Below are 27,809 nucleotides of genomic sequence, written 5' to 3' on the forward strand. Positions count from 1 at the left end.
CCTTAAAAATTTATAATAATGTAATGTTTGAATACAATTTATTATATTTATTATTAAATAAAAAGAGTTATTATAAAATGTAGTGAAAAAATAGAAATCATTAAAACATATAGTCGGCAAGTTCATGGATGGTACCAAATCCTTGGCTGAAGGAACTATAAACAGCAGCCTCAAAAGCCCTGTCTTTCCTTCCATACACTTATAATTCCATTAACATATATCCTTGCTATACACAGTTTCCTTCATCACCAATCAGCTCAGATTAAACTAACAATGGCTGAAATCATTGCTTCTGAAATCCTGAAATCTGTTTTTGAGAAGCTTGCCTCTGAAGCCATAAAGACATATGTTCGGTCCCAGGGAATTCATTCAGAGATCAATAATTTAGAGAGAACATTGACCAAAATCCAGTCTCTGCTTAAGGATGCTTCTCAGAAGCATATAACCAATGAAGCTGTTCAACAGTGGCTCAATGATCTCCAACATTTTGCTTACGAAATAGATGACGTGCTTGATGGAATAATAATTCAAACAACAAATTGATAAGTGTTATGAATAATAATTATTATTATTATCAACACCTAAAATAGATTTGACTTCTTCTCCAAGTTTTCCCATCCCTATATAATATTATATTGTATCTTATTGTATTCTACACATATCTTCATCTTCCTCTCTACATGTCTTTCTCTTATTGTTTGGCTATTAAGCTAGTTTCACAACACGTTATCAGCACGACTTGCTTTTGGAGTTGGATCGCACATCATAAGGTAAGTCAATATTATATAATTAACATACCATTATTCTTTATTCTTTGAAACTTGAACCATTAAATATTTAAATCTCTTAAAATAATCCATATTGTAATTCATATAACTTCGGGTTAAATTGAGATTTATATTAATTAATTATTATTCTGATACAATTATAAGTTATGTATTGCTCAACGAATATAATTGTTTATGCTAGAATTTTTCATAACCTACGAAACAACTATAAATCTCTATGCACAATTTATTTCTAATAAAAAGAATTTAATGGCAAGAATATAATCAAATTTAAAGTTTCTTTTCATCTAGATGGAGATGATTTTTTTAACAAAATATTGCTTCTCGAGAGCTATTGAATTGCTAGTTTTGTTTGAAACTTTAACCGTGAAAATATATCCATAGTAAAGACTAATTATTCTGTTTTAATAAAATCATCATTGTAGGTCTTCTAAATGGATCTCAAGACTTGACTCGGATCAATCCGTGTTGTTGGTTAGCGGAAATCACCAACGACAATCAGATCTCGGATCTTAGTTTGTTTGGTTTATTTGCTTGAAAGAAAGAAGAAGAAGATAGAGAGAGAGAAATTCTTTTTATTTCCAAGAGTTGTTTCTCTTGAGTTGTGAAAGAGTTGTGTTGTGGAGAAATGGGTAGGTAACCTTTTATAGGGTCCCCATTTCTTCAAAACTTACAAAATAAACGTACAAACTAAACGTACCAAGTACGTACTACACCGACTAAAAGCCAACTAAAACGACATATACAATCCTAAAAACAATATAGAATATTGGCCCTACAATCTCCCTCTAGGATTGAGTATGTTGAGGAACATTCGTCAAGTTCTTTGCTTCGTCTTTATTTCTTGAAACTTAGTACTTGTCTTGATTCAGGATCTTGAACCAGATTGGATCTTGAACAGTTCTTTATTTTCCAGTCTTATAGACTTGAATTTCAATCTTATTTTCTGGGAAGGATCGGCAACAGCAAATTTTAGAAACATTAGATGCGGGAAGCTCGACATCTAATTTTCTCTTGTTGACTTTCTTGAGCCGGCTGGTTTCATTCCTTATCTTCAGACACAATCAGTTCATCTTTAGGTTCAACCGCCAACTTTCACGTTCTCGTCTTTTTTTAAGCGCTTCAGCATGTGCAACTCCAAGCAGACTTGATCTTGATCTACCTGCCCATCTACACCTGCACAAAACTTAGAACGAATAAGATTCGTTCACAGACTCTCTCAAGGGTCAAAGAAGAATTTTCCTTTTCAAAACAAGCTCTTGGTTTGAAGTGTTTGCAGAATAACCTGAAATTTTATTTTCAATCTCTCAACTTGTAAGTGATTTGTTTAAGTCCCAGGTTTCCAACAAACATTGCATGAACGACCTTGACAACAAAACACATGATTTTGAATAAACAAGGTTTAATAAAATATGTACGAACATAATAAAAACTTAAAATCTTTTTGGCATTTTCATATATTTTAATATTACGAAAATATATACATAATATTTTGAAGTTGAAACTAAAATAAAACAAAATCAAAATAAACAATAAAAGATAGGAGTAAAGATGAAATTAATATTATATATCAATAATATTTACAGAATTTTCTAACGATTTTAATATTTTTGTGAGAAAGATCGCAACATAATCATATTGATTTACAAAGCCCTAGATCGCGTTTCAATTTTGATATTATTATGTCACAATTTCATCACCGACTGTAGATGTCGTCAATTTGTTTAACCTGACAAGTGTTTTGATGCTAAAGTGATACATTTAAAGTACAATTAGGCACGGTGCTTATGTGGTCCCCACTTAATCAGACATGTTACTGATTCCATCATATCTCAGGCTTACTTTGTGTTGACATATCACCTCAACTTGACTTAAACCTTTCTTATTTGATCATAGTACCCTTATTAACATACTTAACACCTTATGCTTTATTTTTGCACACTTGACTCAATCTAGAAAGATTAAAAGAAAGCAGAAGATTCAGGGCCTTAACAATCAGGTCTTGTATGACTACAAACAGAGAAAGTCCAAGGCTTGAATCAAAATAAATGAAGAAATAAAGCAGAAGTTAAAATCCTAAGATAAACTCTTTTTCGACTCTTTTTCTTGATTTTTCTTTTGTTTTTCTGTTTTTCTTTTTCGTTTCTTGAGTCTTTTTCTTTTTCTTTTCTTTTTCTTTTTCTTTTCTTGGCTCAAAGAAAAATTAAAAATTGACACATATTTCATAAGACAACTGTGATCAGGTAAAGAGAGCCTTGGGTATGACATGTATAATTACATTTTATCATTCATTGATATGACTTTAACGGAATCATGTAACTGCATCATAAACGTATATCCACTAGTACCGGCAGAAATTTAGGTTTATATCACCTGACACTTACTTGTTTGTCAAGCCTATCTACACATCTGTGAGTGATTTTATAGACTTTTGATCTACTCTTTTTATGCGCTAGGATCATTGCATACCAATGTACTATCATTTTCCACATGGTAGGATCAATTTCTTAATTGAAAATTTTAAACATCTGACTCCCTCTACGAAGAAGCTCCCTCTAAGCGGGATAATACTTTTTGAATTTTTGAAATTTTTCTTTAATAGGAGTAAAATCTTTTTGTTAAGTCAAATGACTCGTTTTAGTTTTTCTTGAAAGCAAACTGAAAATCTTTTTGGTGAGTTAAACTTAACTCAATTTTCTCCATCTAAAATTGTGATATATTTGAAAAATATTTACAATTTTATATACAAAAAGATAGATAGGTTGTTTTAATCAAAATTGATCATGCCGAACAATTCGACCAGAAATTCAAATCGGGTATGATCGATGGCTTTAGTGTAAAGGTCAGCAAAGTTGTTGTCAGATGGACTATCATAAGCATGCATTATCACATTGTATAACAAAGTTGAAGAGATTCAAACCGAGATCCAACAGCTGATGCTGGATCCATCACTTGAGAGAAGCAGGAGATTGGTTTGAGAAACGCTCGAAAAGTTATTGTTGAATCATTTAAACAACGCTTCCCTTCCTTGAACTTTGTCCTCCCATGTCGCTTATGAAAGACTCGAATCCGCTATCGAATGGTTTAGCATCAAATAGCAAGGGTTCGTCTCCCATCATAAGCCTGGTGCAATCACTATCTAAGTACCTAATACTATTGATAGTCCTCCTTGATTGACCCCTGCATGCACTAAGCATTCAAATAGACATGGGTTCCCGGGATACTTTTGTCTCGGGAAGGTCAACCGTAAATCGACCAAACTTGATTTTATTTCCTGAAAACCATTTATTTCTTGGTGGAGTCTCACTTGATGAAGAACAATCCTTAGGAATCCAAGCAAAAACTTGTTCCTTGGTTTTGGAAATTTTAGACTTTTCTTTTCTTGATTTTAAAACTTTTTTGGTGAATCCTCAGACTTTACAGTCTTAGGATCCTTTTTGATTTTATCCTTCTTGGTTTTCCTAAAAGGTTTCTTTTTGTGTTTTACTTTATTTACTTTGGATCTCACATCCATTTCACTGGGTTCACTATCAGCTTGATCAGTCCTTGAATCAAGGCTACTAAAAGCTCCTTTTGGGAACTGACTAAGCTGCCTTTGAATATCAAGCTGTTGCTTGAACCAGTGCTTGCAATGTCTTGCAAGGTGAGAAGAGTGACCACACACAAAACAACACTTTCTCCTGGGAGTGCCAAAGAACTCATCTGAACTATAATGTGGTTGGTGTGGTGGGAAAGGTGATCCTTGGAAAGGAACATGATTATAAAACACATTTGTAATATGGATCAACAAAATTTTGTTGATAATGACCATAGTAGTTGTTGTCACAGAAGTTGTATGGCTGAGGATTTCTAAATTGATTGGTTGTTTGAGAAAATGATCGTTTATTTGGTGGAACATATTTACAAGAAGTACTTGTCTTTTCATTTTCAAAAACTTTGCTTTTACTTGAATTATCTTCAGTCTCACAACTTGATGATGAACAACTTGATATGTTCACCTCAACAGGCCTACTTTCGTTGACACATTTTTCAACAAAAGTTTCATCACAAACGGTTTCATAATCACAACTCGTGTCCGTTTCCACCGACCCACTTTCTTCTACACAACCAGCTTCAAAAGATACATTGATGTTAGATTTATCAGATGATTGAACTAGAGCAACAGCTTGTGGTACTGCAGGAACAAATTTCACAGGTTTTGGTATTCTACCAACCCCATATGACATTTCTTCATCGGGAGAAGTATTATAGCTAACGTGGGGAAAAATGGTGTAGTTATCATTAAAAGGTGGTGGTACGACAATGTAATCGTACCCCAGCCCCTCTTTCACTTTAGTACTTCTCTGGGCTCCAATAAGATCATCCAATTTCTCAGATGATGCTTCAAATCTTTCAACTTATTTTTCTTTTTCCCTTTTATCAGAAGCATCAAGTTTCAACTTTTCAATTTCATCTTTTAAATCATTAATTATGTTTTTATAATATATAATGTCATGCTCCTTTTGAAAAATTTTAAGTTTAAGATTTGCCACATCATCAGGATGAGTTTCAATCTTCTCAACATAAATCTTGTCAGCCTTTACATATTCAGCATTTAACTCACGAAGTTTTGCATTTTCTTTCAAAACTTCATTCTGATGGTATCTATAATATGTGACCTTGTTAATGCAAGCTTGAGGACATAAATTGTTGTATACCTCATCAGCATGTGATGTGTCGGGAATGATAGGACATGCACGACTGCTTTCACCTGCAGCACTTGTCCCAACTTTATTACTTGTCCCAACTTTATTTTCTTTGGACTGATTGTTCATTTGGAGCTTATCTTCCATTATTTCAAAAGATTTGATGGTAGAAGCCAACTCTGAGAGTGTCATGGTATACAGGTTTGTGGTTCTCTTTATGGTAACAACATTGATCTCCATGTATAAGGCAGTGAATTCAACAGCTTGTAGTTGATTTCAGAGTTCGTGATGTTGACACTAGCAGCTCTGATTCTTACCATCAACTTTTCAAACCTTTTTACCAAGTTCAACACATTTTCACCTTGACGATGGTTGAACATATTGAATTCTTCTTTCAGCAGAGCCTTCTTGTTTTCTCTAATCTCAGCATTTCCCTCAACTTTTTCAACAAGTGCATCCCACAAACCCTTTGCACTTTTGTGTTCACGTAGAGTTTCAGTAATTTCATTTGAAAGACAAACAGTTAAAGTGAGGTATGCCTTCTTATCTTGCTCTATTAATGTCTTATCATTTTGATCATAATTTTCAACGGCTTTTGCCTGTCCCCCATTTGCAGTGACTACCACAGGAACATGAGGACCTACCTCAAAACATCTCATCAACTCAGAGTCAGTCAACGAAATAAAGTTCATGAACCTCCATTTGAAATCAGCAAAGTTGTCATCTAAGGTCATAAACTTTGGAGGTTTAGTATTGGTTCCCACTTGGTTCTCAAGCAACAAGCACCCCTTCAACAGCTCAGAATCAGTACTAGCCATGGTCACAACAGTCTCAAACACTTAACAGTCCTTAAACAGTTTGATTTTTAACAAAAACAAGAATTTCGCGCGAAACAGTCTCAAGCGAAGCGAAACGTTTTGATGAGACGCGAAGCAGTCTCAAGCGAAGCGAATTTTCTTGATGCTAAGCGAAATGATCTGGTGCGAAGCGAAACAACTTTTAAAACCAGAATTTTTTTTTTTTTTTTTGCTACAGTGCCGAGCCGCTACAGTATTTCGCATGAGTTGCTACAGTGTTTTGCATGAGTTGCAACAGTGCATGCGAAATCCCTTTTTTCGCATGAGTTGCTACAGTGCCGAGTTGCTACAGCCCCCCCCCCCCCGTGCAAAGTGCTACAGTACCTCGGCGATGCGATTGCTATAGTACCACCCCCCCCCCCCCCCCCGGCGATTGCTACAGTACCTCGGAAGCGACTGCTACAGTACCCGATGCAATTTTTTTTTGAGAATTTAACACCCAAACTTCCAAAAAGTTAAAAAGACTTTAGTCTAAAAATCAATAAATAGGCCTAGATCTAAGTTTTTAAACCGAATCTGAGCTCGGACACAAAAAGTTAAAACACTAAAAACTTAGATTTGGTGATTTTCGTGTATTTCCAAGGTGTAAGGGACTCCAAAAGAGATGAGTAACACGAAATCAACCTCAAATCCAACAAAAACTAAGATCAAAATCTGAAAAGTTTGACCCGAAAACCACAAAAAGTCGAGCCGAAAGCTCTGATACCACTTGTAGGTCCTCTAAATGGATCTCAAGACTTGACTCGGATCAATCCGTGTTGTTGGTTAGCGGAAATCACCAACGACACTCGGATCTCGGATCTTAGTTTGTTTGGTTTATTTGCTTGAAAGAAAGAAGAAGAAGATAGAGAGAGAGAAATTCTTTTTATTTCCAAGAGTTGTTTCTCTTGAGTTGTGAAAGAGTTGTGTTGTGGAGAAATGGGTAGGTCTCCCAATATCTTCAAAACTTACAAAATAAACATACAAACTAAACGTACCGAGTATGTACTACACCGACTAAAAGCAAACTAAAACGACATATACAATCCTAAAAACAACATAGAATATTGGCCCTACAATCCTACAATAGAATGCAGGGTGCAATTATTGGACTCAAAGAATCTAACTAAATATATAGTAAATTTGTTTCTAAATTATCCCAATAGTCATGAATATAATCTTGTTAAAAAAGAAAAATCATCTTAATATTCTATATTGGTTTATGATTTTAATAAATGGTGTTGTTCTTACATACTTTATTTGTTTATATATTAGTATGATTATTTGGTTTCTAAAATCTAATCATGCATGATTAATATATGAGATTTGTTGCCATACTACATATATTTGTATATTTGTATTTAAATATGTGGTTAGCCAAATATGTATTTACCCGTTTGATATGCTTGTAACAAACCAAATATATTATTAAATATTGACTGATGCTAAATTTGATTAATAAAAAGAAAGCAAAACTAAGATTTTTGTTTCCGTGAGGAAAACTTTTATCGTTCTTATTTTTTTATCATGTTTTCTCATGGATTGATTGGTATGATAGAATTTGTTTTCATCAGATATTTGCGGGATTTCTATATACATAAACTTTGATTTTTATCTTATTTTATGATTTAAAATTTTAAAGCTTTGATTTATGAGGTTATTCTATGGGGATGATTGAACTTATATATAAATTAATTAAGAATATAATATTGAGTATTTATGGAAGTTTTAAAAATCATGTGTTAGTATTCTTGTTACGGATATATTTTAAACATGGGTCTATTTTATTGTTTTGTAATTATTATTTTCAACAGAGTTAGAATAATAGTTTGAGACTCCTAATTAACAAGTGGGGGGTTTAATACCCACTTATTAATCGTGTATACGATGTGTGTTTTCAACTTATCTTTTAATATGCTTTATTATTCCAAGTGGTAGATATTCATTTAGTTATTAATAACTCATTTATATGATGACATATTATAGGGTCATATAACTTTTTGTTATGCAGACCTCTTATTTATATGTGTAATTTATGTATATAGGAGTAGTGAATAGAATAATTAAACGAAATGTATGGCTTATTAAACCAACCAAATGTATGGTTTATTTATCATTCGCATAAAAGAGTAGAAATATGCTTAGCTATGACGCCCGAAATGTCATATTTTCAAAATCTCATTATTGTTTTACAAAGAGTAATAAAATTTAAGACCCACGTGATTTATATGACTCGACCATGTCACTATGTCTCATTTTATTCATTTTATATTATGTGAAGAGAAATTTGTTTATAAAGACAGCCTAGAAAAAACAATTTGCATTTACCAAATCTCAAGCAAGCTCCTGAAGTAGCAATATGGAATTTTTGTAATGATTTCATATTCTTGAGTTCAAGAAAGTTATAAAACCATGAAACTTGTTTGGTTTTACTTCATTCCGCGAAGTGAATGTGATACATATTAATTATTGGAAAGATATTGATCTTCACCATAATTGGGCAAATTGTAATAATGGTCATCGTGAGATCGATTATGATTATATTAATAATGAGATTGGCCATCGGAATTATAATTATGGTCATGCTAATAATGAGATATACCACAAGTGGCAAAGTGATTGATCCTATATGAGATCAAAATGCGGAAATACCCAAGTGAAATAACATGATCGTTCGAAACGATAATACAATGTTATCTCATATTTATAGTCTTGCATTAAAGAAGTATAATACATAAACGATCACAAACCTAAAGTTTATGGATCATGATTATCAAATGCCATGACCGGTTAGACCACACCGAGTCAATGATGTGAAATTTATTGAAGAACCAAAAGATTCTTTCTAGTAATTATACATGTAATATTGCTCTCAAGGGGAATTATTTATTTACCAACTAATGGAGAGTGTGAATCCCTAAATATTATGGAATGAGAAAAGGATACGCATATCCTAACATGACACCATTTAGTGTTTTAAATCGATGCATCGTCTAAATGGTTATCAATTTCACAACATGAAGTTTGTGTGATTTGTGGCTTAGCTAATGAGATAGCAAGCACAATATTCTAGATTTTCATATTTATTTTGGTAAATCACTATTAATAGACGAATTGATTTTGTTAAGACGATCATCAAACGTCTACAATTAGTTGCAACGTCAATGATAATGATCATGAGAGCAAAAGTTCATGTTTTATTTGGGTATTTATCATTTAACATGCATTCACATCGAGCCAACAAATTATGAGACTTCCTCCCCATTGCAATTGGTTTTTGGTCAGTAACCAAGTATCTTTCATCTAATATTCCGTGTGTTTTATATATTGAAATTAATTCACCACAAGACACAAAGATGAGACCATTAAGGAAGTTGGGAATTTATGTCGGTATTATATATTATCTATGATTAAAGAGTTAGAGCTATTAATAAGATATTTGTTTATGGCGCATTGGTTTTCACTTTAGTGAAGCAACATTCTCAACATTAGGGGGAAATATAAAGCAGTTGGAAAACGAAATTAGTTTGATTATCATTGATCCTCAAATTAAATTATATGAACTAAAAGTTCAAACAATAATTCATGTATAAAGATTAGCGAATCAATTACCAGACGATTCACTGACCAAAACAAAGTGTCTAGCTAAGACACCTATAACAACTGCCTATGCTCCAATTAATATAAACGTCCCGGAAGGACAACCATACATTGGTAATGACTAGTGAGTCTAAGGCACGCCTGAAGCGTGGTAGACTAGTCGATTCCAAGAATAATGATTCCTCGAAAATTGGAGCAAGTAATAAAGATGGTCAAGTCGAGGTATGGTAAAAAGGTCTCTTGAGAGATCTTAGACATGATGGTTATTGAAAAAACCTTAGGTACCTGAAAACAAAGAGCTCTCAGTAAATTGTATTTTATCATGTCTACAAGATATATATGGAATCAAAATAAAGTCGACGTCGTTATAATTTTGTATATAAGATAGCGCTTGAAAATAATGAGAATCATGATTTAAGATCTGCCTATGAATAAAATATGTTAATGATTGGCCAAAGTGGAAAGACGCAAATATGGCAGAGTTGAATTCTCTAAATAACAGAAAGTTTTTCGGACCAGTAGTCCGTACAACATAACTTGTAAAATGTGTTAGATACGAACGGGTCTTTTATGCAAGTTATGAAAATCAATTTAGTGATATAAGACAAAATTGATGGCACAAGGATTTTGCAAAGATCCATGATTGATTTTGAGGAGACACATTCTCCAATGGTGGAAGCAATTACTTTCTGATACCTAAATAGTCTGATAATACGAAAAGAGAATTGATATGCGTCTAATAAATATTGTGATTCAGTTGATAATGAAAGTTTACATGAAAGTCTATTAAGGATTTGAATTATCAAATCATGTAAATTATGTTCTCGAGAACACTATGACTCATGTTGTATACAGATTCATATTTGAATACGTTATGATTACTTTATATGTTAAATATAGCTGAACTCCTGAAGAGTTCCTAACACGTGAATGCTTAAAATGTTAATTGAAATATCTTAAGGATGTAATTCTTGTGCACCAATAAGCATACATAGAAGAAATTGTACCTAATGATTGTCTTATCTTAATAAACAAAGAATTGTACAATATGGGTTTTGATATATGATATATAAATTGATGTGTCAAATGAGCAAGTTCATGTAGCAAAACTCATGAGGAGTGAATGCACATCAATAATTGGTTAAGATGGAAAGAGTTTTGTGATGGATTGAAAACGCCTAAGCATCGGCATGAAAGCATCAATAAATGTTCTACAAGGTTAAGATATTGCATATGGACCAAATAGTCGGATTCAGCGTGGCACGTACAATCAGGAAATATTTTGATAAGGAGGGAGATAAGTTGGACGTCATTAGCCATGCTTTTATCAAAATTTTACTCTTAAAAGTTCATATAATCACAGTTTACAGTGATGATGTATACATCATCGAGAGAAGCTGCAGAACTTTTAGAATGAGAATTTTGAAACACCTTGACTCTAATATCATTTCCTACCTGAATATGAACTATTATTAGTTCCGAAATACCACAATTAAATGCATAAGTGCATTATATCATATTGTTAGCTATAAGTGATTATTTTTTTATATATTTATCGGCACGTGTCCGGCTAAGAGACATCGGAATGGGTTCAAACATATATTTCAGGTATGAAAGATATGTGTTTATATTTTACTAACTCATCAAAACAAGTTTTGTTAGTCTTGTCATGCAGAGAAACACAACAGGGTATCAATACAATAGTATATGGTTACAAGATGACACAAAAGAAGGTTTCACGTGAAGGGACGAAGATCATGCAACATTGTTCAACTTAACAATTCGTATGTCAAGGGACGAAGACACAAATGATTAAGTAAAAGTTTTGAAGCTTTCACAGAAGATTGATATTTACCATTTTAACGAATATATAAATTAGGGGGAGACAATACGCGCTGCACTCTTTTCCCCTTAGCTATGGTTTTGTACCACTGGGTTTTCCTAGCAAGGTTTTTAACGAGGCAGCATCCCGAAGCGTATGAAGTTGATAACCAAGGGGGAGTGTTATGAATAATAATTATTATGGTTATCAACACCTAAAATAGATTTGGCTTCTTCTTCAAGTTTTCTCATCCCTATATAATATTCTATTGTATCTCATTATATTCTACACATAATTAAAGAAATCTTCATCTTTCTCCCTACATGTCTTTCTCTTATTGTTTGGCTATTAGGCTAGTTTCACAACAATAAGAGTAAATGTTGTTATTTTCTAACCACAAAACTTGTTTTTTCCTGTCCCACATCAAGTAAACTGGAAGCACTGATGGTGCTTATAAGTTATATAAGAAGAGAATCCAGTAGAAGCTTCTTAAAACAAAAATGGCCCGTTGGCAGAATATTATAATAGCTTGTTGGTTATTGGTCAATTAAAATTTGACTTAAATAGGCATAACCAGCAGTGCAGTCAGGTTTAAAAAACACTGTTATGATTATATCCAAAATCTGATTTCTAATACTTTATACAACTTGACCACTCAAAGCCTCCAACAATCCTTTTTTAACTATTTACTACCTTGGAACCTGAAGTTTGCCCATTTAGCTGAAGTTTGCCCCTTTAGCTTATTTTCTATAAGTTTGATAACACCTAGCCTGCCAAATTATCAATAGGCCCCAAAACTAAGATGTTAGAAAAGAAGACAAGACAGGTGGTAGGTGCTTACTAATAGAAAAGAAAATAATGTTTTTAAGTTTGTGTTTTTTTATGTATTACTTCTGCAGGCCCATGTATTCTGACATATGGGCTTAGTTCTCCAACCATTATTTATCTCAAATAAGAGGGGCTACAAACTTGGTAAGATTAGTAAAAGGTCTTACTTCCTGCATACACCGAGTATGGAATGAGTTTGGTGATTAGTTATGCATGTCCACAACTTATAGGCCTCTTAACACTCATAAACAAATCATGACAGCTGGCAGTTCCAAATCCTAGGTTTAGTCTACTTATGATCAATCCATCTTTGATTTGAGTGAATTTTTGGAAGCAATGACTACACAAGAAAAAAAAATTACTGTTAGTATTAAATTCATCAACCTGCACGCCATGATGATTAACTTATTTGACAATTTCAGATCAGTTTGGATTTATTGAATTGATATTCTAATAAAGTGTAACTCGGATCAAGTAATAGATAACTGAATTCAGTTGACGCCAATTCAAATCAAATATTGTCAAAAAACTAAAATATCAAATGTAAACAGAGAGAGAAAATAGAATTTCTATTCTCAGCAACTGCACAGATATATAATGAAAATCCCAGTCCGGTTAACATATGGGTTTAACTAGCATTGGTAAATGGTAATACAAATTAAGACATCAAGTAATCAAAGGGGATTCTTCAGCACTATTTTTTGCACTTTTTTGAAGTAACAATGTACTCATATTGAATAATACTTACATTGGTTTGTTGGATGAATGCAAGCAATATCATTCTGGTAGTTTAAAAAATAGGAGAACTTCCTGTGTTTATTCTGATGCAGGGGATATGAGAGATGCGGGACCAATAGGAGGAGCCTCTTCTACGACACCTTCCTTCTAGACGTGGGCAGTCATCGATATTTAACCTCAAAAGTGCAGGCAGCAGAAATTCTGGTAGATCCCTGATATTTGGGCAATCATTTAAAGAGAGATGTTGGAGGGAGATGAGGTGTCGGAGTCCCACTGAGAGTGATTTTAGTTTCTTAAACCCAGATATCTGAAGAGAAGAAAGAGATGAAGGAATAAGACATGACAACTGATTACTGCTGCTCACACCATCTTCTCCTGACAGATCGCCAAATAACCTTAGGTTGGCAAGTGAGGTTGGGAAATTCTGTGGGCCCCACTCTAAGATGGGCTTCTTCAAACCCCCTATTGCAAGGTTATGTAATTTTGGAGGCCAAAATCCACGAGGAAAGGAAGCGTCTATACATGGGCATTTGGCTATTACCAAATCTGTTAACGAGGTGAGATTAGGCAATTCATGGTTCGGAAACGACTCTAAATTTGGACATTTGTCTATTGCCAAAGAGGTGAGATGGATGAAGTGACTCAATTCAATGACGGTTGTCAGATTCGGCCAATCAATTAACAATGCATATTGAAGCATTGGCATGCTTTGTTTATTGATAAACACGCTACTGTTATCTCCTCCTAACTCCTTGTCTAACAGTTTGTCACATGAATAAATGAAGAGAGACTTGAGCTTCTGCCCTTTTGTTGGAAATGAAACTGATGTAATGGAAGGACAAAAAGAGATCCGCAAGAACTCAATGTTATTTGGACACCTGCAATGCTCCATACTATCACATTTTAATATCTCTAACGTCCTTAGAGTTGTTATGAGGTTGCTCCCACAATCCTCTTCCTCTGTTGTCTCTCCTAATCTCACCAACTTTTGACAATTCCTGACTTCCAAGTATCTTATTTCATTACAGTCATGTAAGATTAATTCTTCAACTTCCCGAAGGTACTCCATAACACCATTCCACACCACATCATTAAGCCCTAGAACGGATACTATTTTCAACTTGCGGACTGATGAAGCTGCTTGAACGACCCTTCTCAGCACACCACTATCACAGTCTTGTATTTCTAAATCATTTAATGAAGGTAGTTCCGTAAGTGACACTTCAGCCAGAACTGGACAATTATTAATAACAAGTTTTTGAAGGCATGGAAATGACGCAGCCCCAGTATCGGTTGACCATACTTCCAACCTCTTCATGTTTTTTATTTCAAGAATTTTAAGTGAGGGGAATGGAAGATCAGTCCCAGTTAAATCCGAACCCACATTTTTTATATCATCCATGCCTTCAATAAACAACTCCTTAAGTGACGGTAACTGCCCAAGTGGTGGTACAGATGTACAGGTTTTACAGCCATGTATAGACACATTAATCAAATGAAGAAAGGACGGATCCCCAACCCAATTAGGAAACTCTAGACCCCCATATGACACTATTCCAAGTTTTGTCAAACTATCATTACAAGGCTTCAACGCACCCATGACCTCCTTTTCAAGAATTTTTTTCGAGAGCCATCAAATACGTCACTCCATTCTAGCTCTAACTCGGTTAGCCTCTTTTGCGATAAGTTTGCCTCCTGTGCATGCATTGCCATTTCCACTTTGTCCAACCCCTAACATGAGTCTTCCCGTGAAGATTTGTGAAGTCTTTAAGCTCTTTAATCGCAAGGACATCTCGTCCAATAATGATCTTGGAGAGAGTTTGTAAGCTTTTCAAGCTGTCAATCCCTAAGGGCATCTTATTCAAAAGCGGAGTACCCCTAATGTCCAAATGCCGCAAGTTTTTGAGCCTTGAAAAGTTGTTGGGCTACTTATGTAATATGATGCATTCATAAAGGATTAATGACTGTAAATTGTAAAGATTACTGACATTTTCTGGTAAATTTGTGATTGAGGTCCGAGATAAGTTAAGATACCGCAAGTGCTTCAAAATGCCAATGGTTTGTGGTACCTCATATATAAAAGAACCACTCAAACATAGAACCCTTAATAATGGTAATTTGGGAAGCAAGTCAACTAAAATCTTACTAGATACGTTGACATAGTCCCAACTATCTTCCGTTTCAATTGACACTGCTAAGAATGTTCTCAAACTTTTAGCTCCTTCCAATGCCTTGAACTTCGAGTAAGCTACATATTCCTCACGAACAAATGACATATGGTGGTACTTTTCCAAACCTTCCTTCCTAACATCCATCACCATCCCATTGCCTACTCTTAGAAAGAATTCTCCAGCGACAGATGTGGCTAAGTCATTTAGCAAATCATGCATCATGAATAACGATTTGTCATCAGGTGCATGTTGAAACAACGACCTTGAGAACAACTCTTCAAAATATTCAAGACCTAATCGTTCCATTGACTTGCTTGATGATGGCTGGTTCAGATAACCTTCCGCCATCCAAAGTAAAATTAAATCGTCTTTGTCAAACGTATAGTCCTTGGGGAACAAGGAGCAGTATGCAAACAACTGTTTCAAACAGGAAGAAAGGTCATGATAGCTTAGTCTAAGAGCCGGTATAACCTTAGATTTTTCTCCTAACCTCCAAATCTCGCTATTCAACAGCTCCTTCCACTCTTCTTCTTCTTTGTTCTTTGTCCTCAATAACCTTCCAAGTACTGTTAAAGCTAAAGGCAAGCCATCACATTTTTTCACGATGCCTTCACCATGTGGTCTGAGCATTGGATGTGAATCAAAGTTAATTTCACCCAACGCATGTTGAGCAAATAAAGACATCGCATCGTCATGTGATAGAGTCTGCAGGTGGTTTAGATGATTGTAACCCATCTTTTTGAGCAGTTGCTCCTTTCGAGTTGTCATTATAATTTTACTTCCGGGAGCACTGCTTAACAGCTTCATCAGTAATTTCCTTCTGAGAAGCATCATTAAGCAGAGACTGGATCTGGGTCAGTGTCTTCTCAAGCTTGTTGAGCTCTGAATGAATTCCTTGGGACCGAACATATGTCTTGACGGCTTCAGAGGCCAGCTTCTGTAAAACAGATTTCAGGAGTTCAATGGCAATGATTTCAGACATTGTTAGTTTAATCTGTGGTGATTGGTGATGAAGGAAACTCTGTATAACAAAGATATATGTTAATGGAATTATAAGGGTATGGAAGGAAAGACAAGGTTTCAGAGGCTGCTGTTTATAGTTCCTTTAGCCAATGATTTGGTACCATCCATGAACTTGCCCATATATGTTTTAATTAATTTCTCTTTTTACAATATTATCTTAAAATAACTCTCTTGTAGCTAATAATAAATATAATAAGTTATATTCAAATATAACATAATTACAAATTTAATAGCATGTTAAAAATACTATCATATTTTTTACATAATTTCAAATGAAATTCGATAATTAGACACCATGCATATAGCTAAACATATATAGCACACGCAACACACTAAAATAAGTATTACTTTTATCACTTTCAAAGACACATAAGCTGATAATCTTTTATTAACAAATCATTTTTAATAAAATTAATTATAGTTTTTAATTAATAATAATAATAATAATAACAATTGTAATATTTTATTTTAATGATAAAGAAGGGTGGCCAGCCTAGCTTCCTTATCCTGGAGCCACCATATTGGAAAAATAAAACAAAACAAAAAACAAGTTGAAGCCGCATTATTGAAAAAGGACATCTAACTTACACCCACAGTCTACACTGAAGCAGGCTTTGTTGATGGATTATAAAAAGAATAAGAATGATTATTGTATTTTATTATTATAATGATCATTTATATAAATAATAAGATGTGTGTTATAATATACAAGTATGATATATGAATACACACATGTACCAGAATGGCACTATGTAAGCACATTGCGCCTCGTGTACGAAAAGCTTGTGCTTAACGCCTCAGTTATAGACCATATTGCTTTTGTGGTGCTTCTGGCCTTTTTAAAACCAGCCAATATTATTTGTGCAGGATAATCTATTATCAGGATTCATAAGAAATAGAAGTAACTAATTTAGGATTTATTTCATTAATACAACTAAATTACTTGCACAACTAGATTGGCTCTCAGTCACATTTTCCCACTAGTCATTTACTAGCAACTTGCTCAATAATATTCAAGTGGACCTTGTTTGTTTCACACTAGTCATTTTACTAGCAACTTGTTCAGGACATATTATTAATGGGCCTGATTTGTGTTTAACAGCTAATGAACTAATCTTATGCATATCAGATCAAAACCCGAAGCATAGACCCTATTTCATAAATAGAAAACGCACCTGAATCGAGAGTATGCTACATGGTGATGAACCTATTGAGATTTCTCTTTGTTTCGAGCCATGGTAAAATCGAACTGCACACAGACACTAGCTTGATTGTGTTAACGTTGAAGGCAAAATCTTCCGTGCATATGTGTAACTATCATTCTTAGTCCTCAATCTTCTACCTTTTTGCACTTTCCTTCCATCACTTTTTGTACATAAGTGAATTAGTTTGTATTAATTTATGATACAGTAAAAAACCTAGAATGCATGTGAGACAAAGATGAAAAATGACATTACACACAGACGTTCTGTCACAATTTCATTTACCTTTTTTTGTCATTCACTCGTGAATTTGTTGTCTATTAGCTTCAGTAGTTGTTGTTGTTGTTGTTGTTGTTGTTGTTGTTGTTATTATTATAAGCATGTTTGTGTGACGATATTACTTAGCTAAACAATAATATATATTTCTAAAAGAAGAATCAAGAAGCAAGCATAAAGCAAATAAGATTCTGTCATGGCCTGATTATCACATCGGATCTTAGCAGGTCAATATTTCAGTTTGACTAGTAATCATGCTGCCAGATCCTCCATGAAGCGCATTAGTACTTAATATCTAAATGGCTTTCTTACTCTATATCTTTAAAAGCATACGGAAACAACAAATCGTAAAAGAAATTCAAATTTCATAGGGACAATAAGATTAAAGAAGGATATTACTTATATCCAACAAAGCACTCTATTTGTCTCCAAAAACATAACAGCAAAAGCGCATTTATTTACAAACTACAATGAGCTAACAATGCTCTCATTGGTCAAGTTATTAAGCAGCAGGTGGCCTGAGCTCATGATCATGAGACGTATCACACGTCGATTGAGGTATATACTGCCACATTGGAATGTAACCGTATCCTGGAAAAACGGGCATCTTGTGTGCCCCAGCCTGAAATGCAGCCGGATGCGGTGCCATGTATCCAGGTGGTGGAATGTTATTGGCCATGGCTTTGACCTGCTGCTCAATTTTTGCTTTTACCGCCTTTAAAACAAGTTTCTCTTCTCGAAGCTCGTTCTTCTCTGCCTATCGTTAGAAATTAATTAAAAAAACATTAAGAAAGTTCGTTTGCTGTCAATTAATACTAACCTTTAATGTTTTAATTTCTTCTGATAGTTTATCATTCATTTCTTTGAAATCCTGTGATTCAGATTTGAGCTGATTCAGCACTCGGATAGCATCTCCAAGAATAGCTAACTTATCAGTAGTGACGGGTCGATCGGGTTCCAAAGTAGAGCTTAATTCTATGAACCTGTGAAAAGAAATAATAATATTTCATCAATAAAACCATATCATGAATCATTTTATTATATAAGAGAATGGAAATCAACTTGATTATTTTCATCGACTTAGTGATCAATTATCAATATATACACAAATATAAATCAAAACTGCGGGAATAAATCCAAAGAAATAAGCTATCATCAAACCTAGTTAAGACTATCTAAATATAAAATAAGAGTTACAATATTTGAATTTGAATTATTTCTTTGGAGGGAGAATATTATCTCTAAAATATATTATTGTTAAAGCATATACCGAGTATAAAAAAGACCAGATAACGATTATTTCTTGTACTTGGGTTGTTGATTTACACGCTGGCTAGACTTAAATTCTGATTCTAAGATCTAGAGATGACAAAATGGGTGGTTTGTTAAAAGGTTAAAGCGGCCAACTTTTCAGTTTTGGCCCAAAACCATAACAATAACCGAACTTTGGGTTAACCACAAAATGATAACCAATCGGTTATGGTTAATCTGTTTTACATGTTGATTTGATTCAGTTATGAGTCAGTTAACCATGAACTAGATTTGGTCAGGATATGTTTGGGCTTGACTAAAAACAGCCCAAAACAATGTGATTCCCCTGAAAGTTTGGGCATTTAACGTTTTAACCACTTAATAAATTGCTATTAGACATTTGGGCTTGAATAATTTGAGTTGCCATTTTAAATTCGTATATATTGGGTCGGTTCCGTTAACCGTGGTTTAGCTAAATCTCGACTCAGGTTGGTTTTGTTGGAGATGGAAATATGATCAACCATAACCGACCCACTAATTTAGGTTTTAAGAAAAAACAACTCTAAACCGACCAATCGGTTCCTGGTTAGGTTCGATTATATCAGTTCAGTTCATCAGTTAATTGGGTTATTGGTTGGTTAATTCAGTTTTATGCACACCCCTACAGGTCAGTGAGGTTGGGTTGACCAAAAAGACTATTTTTACAAAACAAAATAAATGTTTTTAAAACCAGTCAGTGTCAAAATATGATTAAAAACTTCTTATTTGACTAATAAACAACGCTTTCAAATAAAATGATTTAGTAGGTTTTGTGCAAAGGAATACGCTCTGTGTGACTTTCAACTCATTTACTTCTAAGTAGCTTCTTTAAATTAGAGATACAATACAACACGCATATACTCATTTATAAGTAAATTAGTCAACTTTGCCCCCTCTACAAAACACATTTTTGTTAGTCTATGCTTTCAAGCACCTCAAGAAATAGACTAACTAAATATAAATAGTCTATGCTTTGCCTCTCGCGGCATGCTTTATTCTCGGCCTTGCTGCATGAGCTACCACGTCCCCTGTTAAGTAAACAAACAGTATGAAACAATTTAACATCAAATAATTACAATAACAGAGAAAAAGAAGAAACTGGCTTTTATACATGATATAAACAAAACCTCAAAATATGCAGTTGCAAAATAATGTGATAATTTGGAAAAATGATCACATGCTAACATAGCAATTGTTTGAGTCATGAGTTTAACTATATGATTAAATACCTTTTCCTTGAACATTCTTTCTCCGCACTCTCCTTCTCCGGTAGTGCAAGCGAACCGTCAATCGTGACCGCAGCACTGCAATAGCATACCAGCATTTAATCAAACACTTGGTGTTCATACATATTACCCTAATTAACCCAGCTAAGAATCTCAATAAATAAGCATACAACCAACTGTCACCTACAATATCCAAGATTTTACTATCATATACACATATTAACACCTGCAAAATCCTCAATTTGGCAATTCACAATTTGCACTCACTCAACAACAATTCAACCTTAGAATCTGAACCCAGAAATCAAATACCTATATCTGCATTAAAAAAAAAAAAGAATTAATTACCTCTGTTCAGCCCAGTAAAGATCAGTGGATGCGACGTCGTTAATTAGATCATTGTAATCGATTAAATCCCAATTAGTATAATCAAAAGGATCCATTTTTATGTTGAATTTTTCTGCTGATTTTTGCAATTAAACAAAAAAGTTGGAATAAATGATATTTGGCCGGTGGCATGTTGATTTATTATCCAATGGGGATATGCCACGTAGAATGTGTAGTCGCATAAGTTATGGTAGTGATCTAATTGTCTAAATTGGGATTTGGGTGACAAGTAAAATGATATAAAAGTTTTGAAGATAATGTATTTTGTGCGTTTGTTGATTACTTAAGTTTGACCACAAGTTGAAATGTTGAATGTGAATGTTAGCTACCATGTGATCAATTTAGGGTAGGATTGGCAAGGAGTTTTTATAAGCTTTTAGGAGCTTTAAGCTTTTTCTTATAATCTAAAAGCTTCAAGCTCCAACTAATAGCGTTTAGAATGAACTACAAGCTTTTAGTATTTTAATTACTTAAATAACCTTTCAAAATAATTAAATTTAATATTATTTTTTTTAGTTATGCCTATTTTGGTCATTTATACATTTTATTAAAAGCTTCAGCTACTCTGCCAAACACTTAAATATATCTATTAGCTACAGCTACCAACTACCAGCTTCCAGCTACCAGTCACCAGCTTCTAGCTACCAGCCACCAGCTAGTTTTGCCAAACATACCCCTAGTGTTAGCTATCAAGTTGAAACTTGACTCTGTGTTCTCGAGTTAACATAATGAAAGAAAAGGAAGTTGTTTTTCCTTTCCATTTGTTTCTTTTTCCTTTATGGCTTTATGCATCCAAATCATCTTTTCTTTCCTTTTAATTCTTTTCAAATTGGAAAGAAAGATTTTACCTTCTAAAACCTCATATTTTCCTTCCATTTCTTTTCTTTCTCTTCTTAAATGAAACTAGGGAACACAAGTTTTTAACTTTCCATTCCTTTCTTTCAAAAAAAAAAGAAAGAAAGAAAAAACTTGAGAACACACGCTAAAAGTGATGTTGCCCCAACAGAATGACAAAGTAAAAGTGTGGATCTACAGGGTGTTTCTACTCTGGTAGGTCTAGGAAATAGTAGTTTTATAGTCGGTTAAACAGCTTTAAATGTTGTTTTATGTAAGGTGACTAAATATAAGAAGACGTGTCTTGACAACCAATATGAATTTATTCATTTTGCTTTTGACACTTTTATTTTCCTCGTGCCTGAAGCTGTGAAGTTACTTAGCCGAGTTTAACGGGTCATGCATAGTAATGTTATGACTCTAAGATCAGCTAATGTAGCTTTTAAAAAACCTGGGTTTCGCAATTCGAAATGGATAGCGGCACAGCTTGTTACCCGTTTGCATTCTATTTCGATGTAATCACTACTCATCATAAAATTAATTAAATAAAAAATTGGTAATTATAAATTAACGTAGTAAAAATGATTTTAGTGGCAAAGGTTTCTAGCCTAGTTTTAAGCAGAACAACACCATGCTAGTCCAGAGCAGTACTTCTCTTATGGGCTCGAGGCAAGACAGGCAACCCGCTTCGCTTCCTCAATTGCTCAAGGAAGAGTGAGTGGGAGAATTGAATCATAAGATACCGTACTTAAAAAGCTTATGATTTAATTTCGATTTTGTATGATGCCTAAAAACCAAATACCAAGTCGATTAGATATAATATATAAGGGGTGTATCTCGTTTTAATAATTATAGTATTGATGATTAGTTTTATGTAGAAACTGATATGACAAATTAAGCTTAAAGACTTCGTAAATAACAAATTAAGATGTGAACCCAACTTTACGATCATGAGGCATGGGTAACAACCATTGGGGGCAGTGGCTAAAAAGATGTTGAGCTGTCAAGCTAAATTTTTAATAGTTGAACACTTACACCCATATTTCATCAATTGTGGAGATCCAAAATCAAGTTCTTTATCTCATGTTAAACATTCAAGAGCGAGTGCACGCTCATATATGCTTAATATAGCTGCATTTTAACTCAAGCCGCAGCTCGAGTTGATAAAGATACAGATTTGCTCAGGCCGAAATGTTCAACTAGTGCTATCTTAAAGATCAGATGATTGAATGCATATGTAGATAAATATTCATACTTTATTTTAGCATTGACAAGTCATGTTCGATGTGTTCAAACAATATATTAAAAGTTCCAAATATAATTGAATGGCAACGAGTATCATATCATCAATTAGGCTTTATGTATCTGATCTTAGAGTGTGTTTATTAAGTTCTCATATCATATGTAATTCTGCCACAAACAAGTTTGTAGTTTCTGGCATTTTATCAACAAAAATTCTGAATTATAAAAAATATTTGTGTTTATTTTCAGTATGAGTATTTAACCCCTAGAGCTATGGTCTCCACTAAACTTTTGTATCGTGTTAAATATTTTCTTCTTTCATTTTCAATTTTCAAATCATCACAAATTGGCTTGTAACCGGAGGTGGACCATCCTGTCAAACCGATAACCAACTACACAATCAGTAACCGTCCCTATCTAAAATAGTGAACCAAAGCATATAGTTGAACCGCATTGCATTTCTTTTTAATTTCTACATAGAAACACGAAGTAGTTTCGGGTGAAAACAGATAAATTTACACAACTGCGTAAAAAAACAGGGGGGAGGGCCACCCTGGGCCCTCACTAACCTTCGCCGCTATATATATTTAGTTTTAATCTTCAAACTGATGTCATTCAAATTTAAAACCAATCTAACCAGTCCAATGGTCAACTCGACTAGAAATCTTGTTGTGAAAACATTAACTTTGAATACCAACTTTTATTTCACTTTAGAACTTGAAAACGTTAAATCGCCCATCTCTATTGCATATGCATATAAATAAATTTGTTAATGTCACACAAAAGTATTACACGTATAAAAAAGTATACATTGCACACATATACACGTCTCTTCAAAATTCGTTAGGAAGTATGTATTCCATATTTTCTTGTTATCTAGAACGTGTTTACTTAATAACTTAGTTCAAATCTTAATTAAAAATGAAATATATGTGGTAGAGAACTTAAGTTTTTACTCTTTTACATTAAAAAGTTAACGTTTGATTTGATATATAACTTAATGCATGTATTTGAACATTCAACATATATCCAGAGTGCTCCTCAGCCATACAAATTAAAGAAAAATAAATATAAAAAAAAGGAAGAAGAGAATTTCTTTTCAAGTCTTGTCGATCGTCTGTCATTTGAATCAAGATCTCCCCCTCTCAAACCCAGGTCGTTGTCCAATATTGATCCACGTTTCAACTTATTAGATTTTTAGCAAAATTATTAATTATTTTTCACGAAAGGCCTCGTTTTATAATTCACTTTAGACCACCAAAATTGTTGGACCGGCCCTATGTAAACTAGCAATGTAATCTTGAAAAATGTACATAAATCATAAATAATAAACAAGCTTGAAACTATACTACATGAAAAAAAGGGAAAACTAACCTTATTATTCGTAATGGATTGATTAGTAACTTCTAAGTAGGGGTGTTCATCGAATAACTAATTTTCAGGTTAACCGAATCAAATAATCCGAATAATTTATTTTTTTTGCTAGTATCTGTATTCGTATTCGAATAAAAGTTGAATTATTCGATTCGAATTCTTATTCGTAGTATATGGCTATATGCCATATTCGGAATTCGGTTTAATTCGTATTTAAAATTCGAATTCAAATCAAATACGAACCGAGTTCGAATAAATTCGATTTAATTCAAGTTCACTTATGCTTAAAATTTCAAAAAACAAAATCATAGTTGTAAAACACACAAATACTAGTTTAAAGTAACTACAAAACCATATGATAATAAGTTCAAAATTAAAATACAAATAGTATGAGATAAAAAATAATATGTGCTATTGGAGTTTAAATATTTTGTAATTGACACTTGTTATTTTTGGATTTGGCCCAAACAAAAAAAAATACACACACATATATAAGTATTCATTTTGAATTCGAATTGAATCGAATAATAAATCATAAATTCGTATTCGGTTCGTATTTGATAATTATAATCGAATACGAATCAAATCGAATTTTGTATGATTCGAACTCAAATTAAACTCTGAACACCCCTACTTCCGAGTCAAGTGGGATTCGGTTTTAAACGGATTCAAAATCGAATGTCGAGCTAAATATTGAATATTGTCGATCATAGTGGGTAAGGATCGAACGAACATAACAGAAGTGAGCTCACAAGGAACCTGAAGGCCGATTGTTTTTTTATTTATATGTTTAAAATTCAGATTTTATTTAATTAATAATCAGGTTTTAAATGTTAGTTGGGTCATTTTTTTAAAGTGAAATCTACGAACTCCTTGAAGCATCTCATGCATCACAGTCACCGGGATTCCATGATTCACTATTTGAAAAAACCCGAGGTTTTCCGAGGCTGCACGGATGTTATCCACCGTTGATGCTCTATCGGTGGATGCAAGGTCTATGACTGGAAAGTCGAAAAGAGTGGAAGATTTGGGAATCGTTTCTGGTTGATTGATGAAGATGCGAGGGACTTGTTGAATACCGGCATTGACGAGGCCTTGGACGCCTGATTTTGTTTCGTCGAAAGCTTTCAGTTCGGCTGCTCGATCATGGGGTACGGTGGTTGTCACCATGTTTGTGAATTGTGTCATGTTACTATGCAAAGATTTTTTCTATAAATGGATGTACGCAGTCAACTATTTTGACTTTTGCCGTTAAGGACCAAAAATATCAAAGTATCAAACCATGGCCCAAACATATCCGGCTGTGATTTCTATATATTATTTCAAAATATCTATGATTAGTCATAACTCATAACACAAAGTTTGTCTTCAAATTATCCAAAATTTTCCTTCAACCTAGTGGCGACGTTTGCACGAAAACATCCCGATAAGATCTCAATACCTATAGATGAAAATGGCTAAATTTACACGTCAAAATTAAAAAAAAAAAAAAAAGAAAAAGGAGGGGGGTTTCAATGCTTTGATTCAAAAGTAATGACAAAATCTTTATCTGTTTTATACTTGCTCATTGATTCTTCGTTTAGACTATTTACATTCGATTATCAAGTAATATCCAAGTAATATCATCACGCAAACATGTTTATAGCAGCAATACTATATTCCTCTTCACACTCATATAGTCCTAATAAGGGGTGTTCACGGTTCGGTTGAAAATCGTAAAACCGGTCATCGGTTCGGTTTTACGGTTGTTTTTTTTAAGTTTCGGCCGGTCGGTGTCAATAATTTCAAACCGTAGCAAACGGTTTGATTTACGGTTTGTATAAAAAATCAATGTATGAAACCAGACTAGACCGACCGTATAATTTAATTATATCTAATTTTATATGTATCGATATGCGGAGTAAAGTTAAAATACAAAGGACAACAAAAATGAGATGAGTGAGAAAGAATCTAATCCATTGATCTTATATATGAATGGTAGAGATTAATTTAAGTAAATAAATTAATGAGTATGGCATAAATGTAATAACCCATTTTTGTTGACTTTCTCTTTCCACATGCAAGGCACATGCCAATTCTCCATATTTTAAAACGTCCATAACTTGTTCATGCGACATTATTTTTTTTTTTAAATTTCACCATAATAACAAGTGTTTTTTTATCTTTAATATGAGTATTATATTGTTATATAAAAATAAAAAACATAGTGGGTTTTTATATTTTGTCATTGGTTGTTCATTATGATTTTTAATTGGGTTTTTCTATGCATTGTGTTATAGATTTTGGTCATTGTGCTATCAATTGGTACTCATATTAAAGATAACAATTAAAACAAAGATTACGTTGATGGTTGGGTAAAAGTTAGTTATTATTATATATTAATTAGTTATATTTAGGTAAATAAATGAATGAACATTGGTACTTCAAGCATTGTTTACGTGTTTTAGGATATTGGAAGCTTTGGAGCTTAACGAGGATATTTACGGGCTTGGAATGAAGATCGAGAGGTGAAAGATTGGAAGTGCACGCATCACGAGGCAGTCAAGAAAAGAAAATAAAAAATTCTGAAAAGTTACATCTTCGCGATACGCGAAGATGCAAAGAAGGACAACTTCGCGATACACGAAGTTGCAGAAAATCGGCCGCGACTATTTTGTCCTTCCCGATACACGAAGAGCAAGCCAGGACATCTTCGCGATACGCGAAGATGCTTAAGTCGGCCATAATTTTAGGTTTGCCTTATATAAACCCCTTAACCTCCCGATTCGGCTAATATCGACTTCCAGAGGCAGAAGAGCTGTGCTAAGACGATTCCAGCCATCCCGATGCTTTTGGTTCATCTCGGATTTGCAAGTTCATCAAAGATAAGTGTTTTGACATTATGATCATGTTCGGCTAAGTCCTTTGTTCATTCTAGGTTAGGGTTTTGTGTAATTCATCTCAAGACCAGATTTGCTATGCTTAAAGTTATGAACTTGATTTGAGTTATTGCTTTCATCTTGTTTAATTGATTACTTGGTTGTTTAAACAATTTATATTTGCGATTATTGATTAGTGCATCACTTGTTTGGTTTTGTTCATCAACGCTTAGGGTTAGGCTCTTGTGTCATTGAACTTATAATCATCGGTTCATGCTACTTAGTTAGTTGTCATAAAACATAAATTGGTAATTGTGTAGATCGAGTTCAATTGTGTCAACAATCTGGTTAGGGTATCGTTTGTCATCACAATCAAACTACTAGGTCTAGTAATTACTGCGCAATCAAGACAAGTAAATATGTGATTAAGTTGAATGTCACATTACCCGAACCTAGAATGAATATTTTAATTAATATTGTTTACAAATCTTTTTAAGTAACAATTAGTTTTAATTAAATATTTTTCTAAAACCCGCTTGACATCGTCTGTCCACTTTAGTTAATAATTAATTAGTTAAAAATATAAACTTGCACTTTCCTTGAGTCCCTGTGGAGACGACCTTACTTAC

General features: G+C 33.7%; 2 protein-coding genes and 2 pseudogenes across 3 annotated transcripts in view; all 4 read right to left on the bottom strand.

Annotated features, from left to right (window-relative positions):
* LOC143566667 (putative disease resistance RPP13-like protein 1) overlaps positions 1 to 16,524 on the bottom strand; it is a 70,642-nt pseudogene extending 54,118 nt beyond the window's left edge. Inside the window, exons 1-2 of the transcript XR_013141270.1 lie at positions 15,529 to 16,524; positions 15,027 to 15,261 (exon numbers count right to left, since the gene is read on the bottom strand). The product of XR_013141270.1 is annotated as a putative disease resistance RPP13-like protein 1 (transcript). The remainder of the gene's footprint in view (positions 1 to 15,026; positions 15,262 to 15,528) is intronic.
* Positions 13,350 to 14,897, bottom strand: LOC143566663 (uncharacterized). The gene has a single exon (XM_077053299.1). It carries the CDS (start codon positions 14,895 to 14,897, stop codon positions 13,350 to 13,352), a length of 1,548 nt encoding a protein of 515 aa, XP_076909414.1.
* A 1,787-nt stretch (positions 16,525 to 18,311) lies between the features above and the next one.
* On the bottom strand, positions 18,312 to 20,928 carry LOC143566657 (transcription factor bHLH104-like). The gene is made up of 5 exons (XM_077053295.1): positions 20,834 to 20,928; positions 20,489 to 20,563; positions 20,216 to 20,287; positions 18,790 to 18,958; positions 18,312 to 18,726 (listed from the first exon to the last, which is right to left on the bottom strand). The coding sequence occupies exons 1-5, from the start codon at positions 20,926 to 20,928 to the stop codon at positions 18,472 to 18,474; spliced, it is 666 nt and encodes a 221-aa protein (XP_076909410.1). The 3' UTR covers positions 18,312 to 18,471.
* A 4,213-nt stretch (positions 20,929 to 25,141) lies between these two features.
* On the bottom strand, positions 25,142 to 25,492 carry LOC143566668 (1-aminocyclopropane-1-carboxylate oxidase homolog pseudogene; annotated as a pseudogene).
* Between the last annotated feature and the right edge of the window lie 2,317 nt (positions 25,493 to 27,809).

Source organism: Bidens hawaiensis, unplaced genomic scaffold (assembly GCF_021521415.1).
Source record: "Bidens hawaiensis isolate Kalapana, Puna unplaced genomic scaffold, B.hawaiensis_p1.1 tig00023035_1, whole genome shotgun sequence".
NCBI classification, from domain to species: Eukaryota; Viridiplantae; Streptophyta; class Magnoliopsida; order Asterales; family Asteraceae; genus Bidens; species Bidens hawaiensis.

What these genes read in the sequence shown, in the direction of transcription:
- LOC143566663 (XM_077053299.1), bottom strand. Translation starts at nt 14,897, where the DNA reads ATGGGTGCGTTGAAGCCTTGTAATGATAGTTTGACAAAACTTGGAATA.
- LOC143566657 (XM_077053295.1), bottom strand. Translation starts at nt 20,928, where the DNA reads ATGGATCCTTTTGATTATACTAATTGGGATTTAATCGATTACAATGAT. An exon ending in AAAGAATGTTCAAGGAAAAG is followed by an intron (nt 20,288 to 20,488) that starts GTATTTAATCAT and finishes TTTACTTAACAG; the next exon opens with GGGACGTGGTAGCTCATGCA. An exon ending in CAAAGCATAGACTATTTATA is followed by an intron (nt 18,959 to 20,215) that starts TTTAGTTAGTCT and finishes TATTATTTCTTT; the next exon opens with TCACAGGTTCATAGAATTAA.